This window comes from Ylistrum balloti, unplaced genomic scaffold (genome assembly GCF_031769215.1).
Source record: "Ylistrum balloti isolate Yb309-2 unplaced genomic scaffold, AGI_CSIRO_Ybal_v1 Utg370370, whole genome shotgun sequence".
In the NCBI taxonomy this organism is placed as follows: Eukaryota; Metazoa; Mollusca; class Bivalvia; order Pectinida; family Pectinidae; genus Ylistrum; species Ylistrum balloti.
This window is the reverse complement of record NW_026782260.1, coordinates 1,395,241-1,408,967: the sequence shown is the minus strand read 5'-3', so window position 1 is coordinate 1,408,967 and position 13,727 is coordinate 1,395,241. Positions and strand designations below refer to the sequence as shown.

General features: G+C 38.3%; 1 protein-coding gene across 1 annotated transcript; it reads right to left on the bottom strand.

Annotated features, from left to right (window-relative positions):
• Window positions 1-11,077: 11,077 nt before the first annotated feature.
• LOC132554002 (collagen alpha-1(XXIV) chain-like) lies at window positions 11,078-13,209 on the bottom strand. Its single transcript, XM_060218297.1, has 2 exons — window positions 11,596-13,209; window positions 11,078-11,140 (listed from the first exon to the last, which is right to left on the bottom strand). The coding sequence occupies exons 1-2, from the start codon at window positions 13,207-13,209 to the stop codon at window positions 11,078-11,080; spliced, it is 1,677 nt and encodes a 558-aa protein (XP_060074280.1).
• Between the last annotated feature and the right edge of the window lie 518 nt (window positions 13,210-13,727).

The following is a 13,727-nucleotide window of genomic DNA, read 5'->3' as shown; positions in this document are numbered from 1 at the left end:
AAGATTCAGAAATAAGCCATCATTGTGTACAGTAAGATTCAGAAATTAGCCATCATTGTGAACAGTAAGATTCAGAAATTAGCCATCATTGTTTACAGTAAGATTCCGAAATTAGCCATCATTGTGAACAGTAAGATTCAGAAATTAGCCATCATTGTGTACAGTAAGATTAAGAAATATGCCATCATTGTGTACAGTAAGATTCAGAAATAAGCCATCATTGTGAACAGCAAGATTCAGAAATTAGCCATCATTGTGAACAGTAAGATTCAGAAATTAGCCATCATTGTGTACAGTAAAATTCAGAAGTTAGCCATCATTGTGAACAGTAAGATTCAGAAATAAGTCATCATTGTGTACAGTAAGATTCAGAAATAAGTCATCATTGTGTACAGTAAGATTCAGAAATTAGCCATCATTGTTTACAGTAAGATTCAGAAATTAACCATCATTGTGTACAGTAAGATTCAGAAATTAGCCATCATTGTGTACAGTAAGATTCAGAAATAAGTCATCATTGTTTACAGTAAGATGTAAGATTCAGAAATTAGCCATCATTGTGTACAGCAAGATTCAGAAATAAGTCATCATTGTGTACAGTAAGATTCAGAAATAAGTCATCATTGTGTACAGTAAGATTCAGAAATAAGTCATCATTGTTTACAGTAAGATTCAGAAATTAGCCATCATTGTGTACAGCAAGATTCAGAAATAAGTCATCATTGTGTACAGCAAGATTCAGAAATAAGTCATCATTGTGTACAGTAAGATTCAGAAATTAGCCATCATTGTGTACAGCAAGATTCAGAAATAAGTCATCATTGTGTACAGTAAGATTCAGAAATTAGCCATCATTGTGTACAGCAAGATTCAGAAATTAGCCATCATTGTGTACAGTAAGATTCAGAAATTAGCCATCATTGTGTACAGCAAGATTCAGAAATAAGTCATCATTGTGTACAGTAAGATTCAGAAATAAGTCATCATTGTGTACAGTAAGATTCAGAAATAAGTCATCATTGTTTACAGTAAGATTCAGAAATTAGCCATCATTGTGTACAGCAAGATTCAGAAATAAGTCATCATTGTTTACAGTAAGATTCAGAAATTAGCCATCATTGTGTACAGCAAGATTCAGAAATAAGTCATCATTGTGTACAGTAAGATTCAGAAATAAGTCATCATTGTGTACAGTAAGATTCAGAAATAAGTCATCATTGTTTACAGTAAGATTCAGAAATAAGTCATCATTGTGTACAGTAAGATTCAGAAATAAGTCATCATTGTTTACAGTAAGATTCAGAAATTAGCCATCATTGTGTACAGTAAGATTCAGAAATTAGCCATCATTGTGTACAGCAAGATTCAGAAATTAGCCATCATTGTGTTCAGTAAGGTTCAGAAATTAGCCATCATTGTGTACAGCAAGATTCAGAAATTAGCCATCATTGTGTACAGTAAGATTCAGAAATAAGTCATCATTGTGTACAGTAAGATTCAGAAATAAGTCATCATTGTTTACAGTAAGATTCAGAAATAAGTCATCATTGTGTACAGTAAGATTCAGATATTAGCCATCATTGTGTTCAGTAAGGTTCAGAAATAAGTCATCATTGTGTACAGTAAGATTCAGAAATAAGTCATCATTGTGTACAGTAAGATTCAGAAATAAGTCATCATTGTGTACAGTAAGATTCAGAAATAAGTCATTGTTTACAGTAAGGTTCAGAAATTAGCCATCATTGTGTTCAGTAAGGTTCAGAAATTAGCCATCATTGTTTACAGTAAGATTCAGAAATAAGTCATCATTGTTTACAGTAAGATTCAGAAATTAGCCATCATTGTGTTCAGTAAGGTTCAGAAATAAGTCATCATTGTGTACAGTAAGATTCAGAAATTAGCCATCATTGTTTACAGTAAGATTCAGAAATAAGTCATCATTGTGTACAGTAAGATTCAGAAATAAGTCATCATTGTGTACAGTAAGATTCAGAAATAAGTCATCATTGTTTACAGTAAGATTCAGAAATAAGTCATCATTGTGTACAGTAAGATTCAGAAATAAGTCATCATTGTGTTCAGTAAGGTTCAGAAATAAGTCATCGCTGATTCTTACTCATAAGTAATATTGCAATTCTAAATTTGCTCGCTATGATACACAGGCAGGGGGTCTCTGTTACAGTGACGATATCGATATAGACCGCGGAATTACACGAACCAGTTCAATTTTTTTTAAAATAACACAATGCGCATCATACATGAGAAGTTAATCGTGAATATCGACCAACCGTAGATCTGTCACTGAAAGGTTTCATCCGTAAACTATTCCAGAGATGAAAGCTGATATGGAAAGAACGACTTGACGAAGACTACCGGAAGGCGACATTAAACGGACAATTTCTATTGTCTGGGGGCTCCGTTGATTTTCCTATAGTTATCAGTCATTACGTGATGACAAACGCTTTACACAAAAAGTGCATTTCATATTGGCACATCAAGGTATTGAGTGGAAAATCACTGGGGATTTGTAGTAATAAAGGTCACGTGGTTAATAAACCTTACGTAAAAGGTTACATATCAGATGAGTTACTGTCATCTCCTATTGGACTCAATGGGCCAATATCAACATGTTCTAGCTCAAATAACAACCATGCGGAACACATCGCACAGGGCGCTGACATCACTCATGCGTTTGACAGTCAGGTCGACTGTCAAGGTCTTTTTGTGTTACGTCAATGAATTACATTCGGAAGGAGTTTATCGTCTTTTCTCTAAAGTTTCAGAACTACTGAGGTTATCCCAGATGTAAAATATGAAACGCAAAGATTGTTGTAAAATCGTCCCTTTATTGCTTGCTGGTGTTACGAAGTTTAAAAAGGCAAAATAAATCTCACTTTCCTCTAAAAAAAAGTTGTAAATAGTGTTCAAGTTACATAGCTTGGCCATAAAGATTCAAGCATCGTTTAAAATAACGTATTCATTTTACCTCTTAATTCATTTAAGTATTTTTCGGTTTGAAATGAAAAACTCATAATGTGTTTTCCAAAAACCATTACATAATCTAAAGACACTGTTGTGCGTATGAGTTTCAAATGCTTATTAAATTTATCTCATTGTCATTTAGTATAAGATTCATAGTTTAAAGGGATATTCCGCCCAAGGCAGGATTTTATAAAATATTTTTTTAGAAAATTGTACAACAGCAACTACATATATTCTTATGGAAATCGCACGACCAAATTTAAAAAAAACGGTTATGCAATCCTATAAGATATTATAATCATCAGAAGTACACAATTTTTAACAGACATTTAACTGTTATTATGATTTTTATCGGGTATGATATGAATATATCGCCTTTAAGTCCTTTTAAGCATTAAAATGTGTAAGGAAAACATCAGTATGTTTTAATGACGTCACCAGGAATCCATTAATGATAACATATCTCTTTCATTTAAAGATTATTAACTTCTATATCGAATGACATCACTATCCTCAAATGCATTTCAAAATCTTTAAATTAAATAAGCTGTGACTATTTTAAGAACTGCCTCCTTTATTTACAGATATTGCCGATCCTTTCAAACTTATCTATTTTGTTTGAACTTACAGAAATATCTATTATTTCAGATATCATGTGGTCATCTAGTCCCTCTAAATCAGCCAAACTTTGTGTATTAAACGTGAAACATGAGTCTTACAGACATTTGTAAGATAAAAGCATTGATTTGCTTCCTCTCGCTCGGATGCCTTTAGATATATCCAGTACTCTTCATGTAGCCCTGTAAATCGGACAACAAGCTTTCTACTCCAGCTCTGAGAGCCAACTCCTCTTTCTTAATTCATCAAGAATCATGCGATAAAGAAAAAAACTACACGCACACGAACAACTTAGGGATCCAGTTTGGATAAACAATGGGGCAACCAGATTGACTTTTATGTCATTAAGAGATAGACAATAATAAACTGATACAGCACTAAATAAACTGATTCATATTCGGGATAAAAATTCATTGTTTCTCCTATCTAGATGTATAGGCTCAATGTCTGCGTTCAGTTTCATACTATATTAAATTATATTGTATTGTGTTGTGTTGTATTGTGCTGTGTTGTATTGTGTTATATTGTGCTGTGTTGTATTGTGTTGCGTTGTATTGTATTGTGTTGTATTCTGTTGTGTTGTATTGTGTTGTATTGTGTTATATTGTGCTGTGTTGTATTGTGTTGCGTTGTATTGTATTGTGCGGTGTTGTATTGTATTGTGTTGTATTGTATTGTGCTGTGTTGTATTGTATTGTGTTGTGTTGCATTGTATTGTATTGTATTGTCTTGTGTTGTATTGTATTGTATTGTATTGTGTTGTGTTGTGTTGTATTGTGTTGTATTGTATTGTTTTGTGTTGTGTTGTATTGTATTGTGTTGTGCTGTGTTGTATTGTGTTGTATTGTATTGTGTTGTATTGTGTTGTATTGTATTGTGTTGTATTGTGTTGTATTGTATTGTGTTGTATTGTGTTGTATTGTGTTGTATTGTGTTGTATTGTACTGTGTGTTGTGTTGTATTGTATTGTATTGTTTTGTGTTGTGTTGTATTGTATTGTGTTGTATTGTATAGTGTTGTATTGTGTTGTGTTGTATTGTGTTGTATTGTATTGTTCTGTGTTGTATTGTGTTGTGTTGTGTTGTATTGTGTTGTATTGTATTGTATTGTGTTGTGTTGTATTGTATTGTGTTGTGTTGTATTGTGTTGTGCTGTGTTGTATTGTATTGTGTTGTGTTGTATTGTATTGTGTTGTGTTGTATTGTGTTGTATTGTGTTGTATTGTATTGTATTGTGTTGTGTTGTATTGTATTGTGTTGTATTGTATTGTGTTGTGCTGTGTTGTATTGTGTTGTGTTGTATTGTATTGTGTTGTGCTGTGTTGTATTGTGTTGTGCTGTGTTGTATTGTATTGTGTTGTATTGTGTTGTGTTGTGTTGTGCGGTGTTGTATTGTGTTGTATTGTATTGTGTTGTGTTGTATTGTGTTGCATTGTATTGTATTGTGTTGTGCTGTGTTGTATTGTGTTGTGTTGTATTGTGTTGTAGTTGTTGTGTTGTGTTGTGTGTGTGTTGTATTGTATTGTGTTGTATTGTGTTGTGTTGTGTTGTGTTGTGTTGTATTGTGTTGTATTGTGTTGTGTTGTATTGTGTTGCATTGTATTGTATTGTGTTGTGCTGTGTTGTATTGTGTTGTGTTGTATTGTATTGTGTTGTGTTGTATTATATTATATTTAATATATTATACTATTATCAGAATGAAGTAAAATCCATCTCCACAAAACATTTACCTAATATGAAGAGAAAATCCCAGCAAACAAACAAACAATTTCCGTGTGTATCGGAATGTACTGGCGATCAAAAAAAGCAACAGCTTTCCTGTAAAAATATCGGAACATTTTTTCGTCAGAGATGACACTACACTTCAGTCCGCCACAGCTGCATTCCTTCAATCCAAAACCCTTTTTATGTTGCTGATACTAATGAGTGAGGAATTTTTTTTAATGACAAGTACATGTTTTTTTTCTTTTACGTTGTATTTAATTTTCTTTTACACAGAAAAACGAGGTTTGTTTCAAAGAGTTTTAAATACAAAGGGCAGTATCTAGGTAAACGTGATAATTAAGCTCCATTGTTTAAACGGCGTCCTAAACAGTTTCAAATTTTTTCCTGTAATAAATGCCGAACGGTCTGGAATACACACGCACAGCCCTTTCAATAAAACAAACATAATTTCTCTTTATCATAAAAACAAGGCATCAGAACTCTTTATTTACAAAGATTTTGGCGTACATTAGGTAATTAACCTTTAGCATTTGTCTAATATACTTTATAAGATAAGGTCACGTGATTTTATAAGTAACACGTTACACGTGAAAACGTGACCGTAGTTATCAACCCGAGAACACGATCTCAATTTAAGCATTGAACTGTCTAGTCTGGCATTTATGGTCGATATAATTGACGGAGCTTTGCGTATATTGTACCTGTTGCCCCCATTGCGTAATCGGTAGAGGCATCGAAATCTAATTGTGATTTTTCGCCTTCTCTCGAAACAGCTATTTCTCACCTTTACATTCAAGATGAGTTATCGCCCCTGTGAGGAAGACTTTGAGCTTTGTCCTCATTCTATGAACTCCCTGTTTAACCTTCAGCATAGCGGTAGTGTAATAAATCTAGGTCATCTACTGCTGGCGGATTTTGACCGTATATTTCAGTGTGGTAACACTCTAAGGTGCACATTGCTGCTTTGCAGTGTGACCTACAAATTGTAGCATACGATAGGGAGGCCGGCCTAGTATGAGTTATGTTAATGGGACGTAAAACCAAACGAGGATATCTTACTAAGTATTCTACTTTCTTCACTATAACTCGTCAAATATAACAGCAATTTGAAGGGCTATCTGTCGCCAGTTTTATAAACGAAAAGCTGACGTCATTAAGGTCACGATCTAACCAACAGATATCGTGTATGCGTTAAAATACATGTATATAAGCATGTTTGTAAATTAGTCATCCTAGTTTATTGGAATTCGTGGTTAAGAATTTCGAAAAGGTCTCTCCCCAATAGAACCGTCTGTCTGTATTAATAACATTGATGTTACTGAGTTCTAAATCAACAAGGGACATTTTATCTCACCTCTCCTGTTACTCATGTCGGGTCGTATGTGTAACGAAATGTATATTACAGGTTCCAGGAGACAGGTAAACTCAAGGACAACTGAGAAACGTCATCCAATCACATCTGGTTATAAAATGGTTCTAGAAAATGCCAAGGGGTAATTCGATTTGACGTAAAGGTCACGTGAGTGAATTACGGTCAACTGATATAAGGTATTGCTTTGCGGACCATGTACCTCAAAATTACCACCATACACTCCACGGACTCATCATTTAGAATATAAATTCTACTGATTATCAGGGCGTTACTTATGACTTCCGATGTTAGAAAAACTTATCAAAAAGGCCAATGCTACTATCAGCTTCCCACGTCGAAATCTGAAATGTAATTCAACGAGCGTACACGTCTTCGGTCAAATTATCTGGTAAGCATGCTGGCACAGTGTGGATCATCAACAAAACAGAGGTGATCCACCGTTAGAGGGCCAGGTCTAATCTAAATCTGACATATTCGGAAACTTATGTCGACCACGCGAAGATATCAGGCCCCAGTTGTTCAAAAGCTTGTTATATATAGCGACAAAAAATGGCTAACAAAAAATTTCAAACATGAATTAAGGAAAATTGAGAACATTGCCTAACTGATTCACAGCTGTAGATTGTTGAGACGGTTCAGATTGATATTTTTAGGTTTGCTTTTGATTCTCTTGTTTGTTCAGTGGCAGAAATTTGAATTTTTCACAAATCACGTGTTAACTCTAACTAAAGTTGTTTGAGCAAATGAGATCAGAAGGGAAGACTTCCTCCTATAAAATTCGAATAAAAACATTTCCAGATAACAAAGTCGATTGGAGCAGTCTTCGTTTCGAACTCGCTCATATAACATCCTCAGAGTTACTGGCGTAGGCAAGGGGGGTGGGGGGTGGGGGGTAAGGGGGTGGGGGGTAAGGGGGTGGGGCAATCCCCCCCCATTGTCCCAGAGGTGACTTTTTTTTTTTTTTTTCGGGGGGGGGGGGGGGGGGGGGTGGTTGTGGGTCCCATTTTCCAGTTTTCTGCATCTTTATTTTTCATATCTATATTTCAGTGATTTTATCGACTTGCATTCTGTCGAAACTAACACCACACAAACTACACTCAGCTCAGGTAACAGAATCAGAACTCTCACTTTCCCGTTAGCCGCGATGGAAACGGATGCAACAAATTATTGACAGGTCAGATTACATTCATCCCAAAAGAACCGAATGTTTATGTATGTTGTCATTTACTGATATTTCTTATTGATTGTTATGTACATGTAGTCCGACATTATTTTGTTTCCATTTGTGTCTTTTCTAACTTTGATTTATTTCAATACATTATATCGACTTATCCCAGTATTATCGTGTCGTTATTTTCCTTCAAAAACACGCTCAAAATGCAGGAAATGCAGCCAAAATTTTCAAAATTTTCTTGCCCCCCACAACTTTCGATCCAGGCTACGCCACTGCTCAGAGTCATTCAAATCTGTATCACTCCAAAACGCAAAAACCGTATATACAATCAATGTATTGATTCATAAATACACATGTACTTGAATCTATTCTTAGATTATCTGACGTATGAAAATTACGAAATTTGTCCAAACTATGGGGCTGCTACATCTCCTAGTCTAGATTTTAACTTCTTCTTTTGATCACCTTGGAATTTTCTGTCACCCCCTAGGCTTCAAATTTTAGGCCCTTAGTATCACTGACGAGTTCTAGAAGGACGAAACAACGGTATGATGCAGTTGAATTCATTGTTCGGCTCTACTGTATATCACTTTTAAATATAAAAAGGTACTATTCACTTGTGTGTTTTTGTACAATATTCTGTCCTGTCGATTCATATTCTGTCAGTATTCTAAATATAGACACACGTTGACATTTTTTGTATCTATTTCTATTCATTTATTTCTTGTTTTAACATATTTTAGGGACATAAAATTGTGCACTAGCCATTGTCAGAAGCAAAATCTTTGAATAGTCATGTTTTTTTTTCAACCTATGTACATACAGTGTTCACTGTCGTGTACGTGTTAAGGAATGGTGTTTTCAACATGGCGGACCTAGACGACCACGAACGGTAGGTGCTGTCTTTAAGCTACAAAGTCACTGGTTTATAAATACAATCTGACTGTGACAAATTCTTTGCGAAACTGACAAATACTGGAAATTTGTATTACAATATTTGTATGGTGCTATCTTGGTCATAAATAATTGTGAAGCCTTCGCAAAAATTGAATGAACTGTTGAATTCGGCATCGAAGAGGGACTTGCCGTGATCTATTGTCGAGAGAAATACGTCGATAACATCCGCTTTTAAGCGATATATCATTAAAGTTCATCGCCCTATTACATTCACAAAAACGAAGGACAACAATATGATTAATGTTACGGACTGGTCCTAAGAAATATATAGCAACTTCAAGTAAGAGAAAAATGTTACGGATTGGTTCCAAAAGCAGGTCCCTTTCGGGTACGAATTGGTCCTGAATGATGAGACATATTTGCACTCCATCCACCTTAAAAGTCAACTCCATATATTATGTAATGTTTTTATTCTTCCTGACAGACATACTGTTTGATCAGGAACTATCATGATGACTGCTAGATACCATTGCTATTACTGTAATGTCGAAGGCGATAATTTTCAAATTCAACAGTTCGCTCAACTTTGCAAAGGGTTCGCAAGTATATATGACGGTGACAGCACCAAACAAATATCGTAATACGAATATTTCTGAGTTTCGCGAGATACTTGTCACGATTGTATTCATAAACCAGTGAATTTGTAGCTTAAAGAGAGCACCTACCTTTCATGGCCGTGTAGGTCGGCCATCTTGAAAAAAACCATTCCTTAACAGGTACACGACAGCGGTGTTACTGACAACAAATCACCTGATGTACAGACGTATTAACGGCTTTCGAAACCGAATCCCACAGGCCCACTACAGAACTTCTCTGTCTAAAATCCCGTGTTTTGGTTGACATCTTTATGAAAAGTCAGGATGTTTGGACCATGCCCTTAAACATCGATCAACGTAGATTGTCACATCGATGGTGACAGGCAAGTTTTCAACCACAGTTTCTACCACTGTAAAATCTTTTTAAAAAGTTCGTGTACTTTGAATTTTTTAACATTCGTAATTCTTCAGTTTTATTTGTTTTGTTTAGTCTCTATTTGTAAGTTACTAAGTTTACATTTCAAAATAAAAAACAAAACAGCCTACCAAAACATATATCGGAAAAATATAACAGACTTATCTGCCTTGCTATTGTATTGGACTATCGTAAAACATTTTTTATTTTCAACATTCTACTGTATTTTTTGACAAACAATGTACTTTAATGTTTCATCTTTTGGCCTTTTTCACTGAAACATATATATCTTCATAATAATTTTATAATTTGCCAATTTACTAAAATTAGCCACACATACAATACCATGCTAAACGTCGCCAGAACACTGACGTTCGTTGGTGAGACGATACCCGGACACGGGAGGAGTCACGGAGACGGAAAACCTGTCAACCAACCAACCGACCTCGTCTATACAACATATAATTAGAATTTACACATTATTCCTTCTAAACACATAGCCTGTAATTAGCACATTATTCCTTCTAAACACATAGCCTGTAATTAGCACATTATTCCTTCTAAACACATAGCCTGTAATTAGCACATTACTCCTTCTAAACACATAGCTTATGAATAACACATTACTCCTTCTAAACACATAGCCTGTAACATAACCTGGCCAACCTACACGTGTAGTGATTCTCACTCTCAAAATAACTCGTTCTATCCTAGCTTTCCCATCCTGTCATATCATTTTCCATTTCAGTGTAACTTATCTTGTCCTAACGACTCACAACCTTTTTAAAATCAGCATGTTCACACAAAGCACATAAAATTATGAAAAAGACAGAATGGTGAACACGTGTATGCAGTCGGAGTGGAAGGGATTATAAGTAAGCATGGACATCAGTTAGGTGGTCAAATTAGTCGAGTGTTTGAGTAGGATTAAAGAAAACGCAAGTGTTAATCATTACTATTCGTGCAGTGATCTAACCACTACCTACTAATCATAGTCCGGGGACGGGACTTTAAACGGTGGCCCGATAAAGACCCATCTGTAATTTTTCAAAGAAGGTATGATAACGCCGATCCGAGGTTTACGGGAAAGATTTAAGATAAATTGCATCTTTTATTAAGGTTTGATAGGCATAAAATTACGTAATATTCAATCAAAATCGCATAGGCTCCACTCAACCTTGCCCCTCCAACAAGAAAGGCTAGACTCAACTTGTACCATGTTGCGAACGCCATCTACGCCACTGACAGGAGAAGGCATTTATGAACTGTCTTCTAAAACTACTAATTTTTCGGACGTCCTCACAGACGGCTCAACCCGATGTCGTTAGAACAACGCCTAGAGATAGGACTCTTTCGGAAAACCTGTAACCAACCAATCAATCAACAGATCAACCAACTTCATTGGTATTGTCTGACCCGTGTTACTCTCCTGTGAAAACGTTGTCGGTGACGTAAACAATAGTAAGCTTCCGTTTCCGATTGTCGTAAAGGCAGAAATCTCACGGTTGGTAGAGCGTTGCCTACATATCGTCCGGGAACCGTTATAGGAGTATGTGTTTCTATGGTAGCCAAGAAATTAACATGTCGGTGTGCTGACGTTTTTTTCCCTTTTTTTTTCGTTTTCATTAACTTCCATTGCACTAGTTGATTCCCGACTCTTTGCCAAGCTTATCGCAGCGGACAGGGTTGATATAAACTTAATTTGTTTTACAACAATTGCGAACAAGTGTATACTTATCACTCTTGTTGGCTACGATGTAAGTACGCAAAGGGTCTTACGGTGGGAAAACCAACGTAGTGGTACAGGTGTTCCTTACCTTTCCACGTGCGTTCTGAGACAGGTGATCCCCTACCTTTCCACGACCGTTCTGAGACAGCTGATCCCCTACCTTTCCACGGGCGTTCTGAGACAGGTGATAGCCTACCTTTCCACGGGCGTTCTGAGACAGGTGATCCTCTACCTTTCCACGACCGTTCTGAGACAGCTGATCCCCTACCTTTCCACGGGCGTTCTGAGACAGGTGACCCCCTACCTTTCCAAGGCCGTTCTGAGACAGGTGATACCCTACCTTTCCACGGCCGTTCTGAGACAGCTGATGCCCTACCTTTCCACGGCCGTTCTGAGACAGGTGATCCCCTACCTTTCCACGGGCGTTCTGAGACAGGTGATCCCCTACCTTTCCACGACCGTTCTGAGACAGCTGATCCCCTACCTTTCCACGGGCGTTCTGAGACAGGTGACCCCCTACCTTTCCAAGGCCGTTCTGAGACAGGTGATACCCTACCTTTCCACGGCCGTTCTGAGACAGCCGATGCCCTACCTTTCTACGGTCGTTCTGAGACAAGTGACCCCCTACCTTTCCAAGGCCGTTCTGAGACAGGTGATCTCCTACCTTTCCACGGTCGTTCTGAGACAGGTGATCCCCTACCTTTCCACGACCGTTCTGAGACAGGTGATCCCCTACCTTTCCACGGGCGGTCTGAGACAGTTGACCCCCTACCTTTCCAAGGCCGTTCTGAGACAGGTGATACCCTACCTTTCCACGGCCGTTCTGAGACAGCTGATGCCCTACCTTTCCACGGCCGTTCTGAGACAGGTGACCCCCTTCCATTCCACGGCCGTTCTGAGACAGCTTATCCCCTACCTTTCCACTGGCGTTCTGAGACAGGTGAACCCCTACCTTTCCACGGCCGTTCTGAGACAGCTGATCCCCTACCTTCCACGGGCGTTCTGAGACAGGTGAACCCCTACCTTTCCACGGCCGTTCTGAGACAGCTGATCCCCTACCTTTCCACGGGCGTTCTGAGACAGGTGATCCCCTACCTTTCCACGGCCGTTCTGAGACAGGTGACCCCCTACGGCTGTTCTGAGACAGGTGATACCCTACCTTTCCAAGGCCGTTCTGAGACAGCTGATCCCCTACCTTTCCACTGGCGTTCTGAGACAGGTGATCCCCTACCTTTCCACGGCCGTATTGAGACAGGTGACCCCCTACCTTTCCACGGCCGTTCTGAGACAGGTGATACCCTACCTTTCCACGGCCGTTCTGAGACAGGTGACCCCCTTCCATTCCACGGCCGTTCTGAGACAGGTGATACCCTACCATTCCACGGCCGTTCTGAGACAGGTGACCCCCTACCATTCCACAGTCATTCTGAGACAGGTGGCCCCTTACCTTTCCACGGCCGTTCTGAGACAGGTGAACCCCTACCATTCCACGGCCGTTTTGAGACAGGTGACCCCCTACCTTTCCAAGGCCGTTCTGAGACAGGTGACCCCCTTCCATTCCACGGCCGTTCTGAGACAGGTGATACCCTACCATTCCACGGCCGTTCTGAGACAGGTGAACCCCTACCATTCCACAGTCATTCTGAGACAGGTGGCCCCTTACCTTTCCACGGCCGTTCTGAGACAGGTGAACCCCTACCATTCCACGGCCGTTTTGAGACAGGTGACCCCCTACCTTTCCAAGGCCGTTCTGAAAGTCGATTCCCCGGCCGTTATGTGAAAGGCAAGGACTTTTCCACTGCGCCACACGACACCCTTACTGATAGAGTAAAACGAAGGACAGTAACTATGGGCGATCAGAATATCAATTACATGCGAAAAGTTTCCCGTACGTTGTTCATTGAAATAACAGTCAGCTGCTTTAGGTAGACCCCGACTCATTAATATTGTGATCCCGGCGTGGTAAGGACGCAAACTTTTGTTGTAACGTCCGTCCGTCTCGCCGTCCGTCCCCCCTGAGATAGGTAGCATACGATTAGATGTATGTTATGTGATACATGGAAAAATTTTATTAAAACATTCTGCTGTCACACCTTATAATATTGTAAACATGTCCTATATTTGTACCGTATTATATTGATTTTTTTACAAAGCTTGCGCAATTTTTGTTGACATATTTACACTGGTAACATAAGAAGGATGTACGGCGGTTATGTCCTT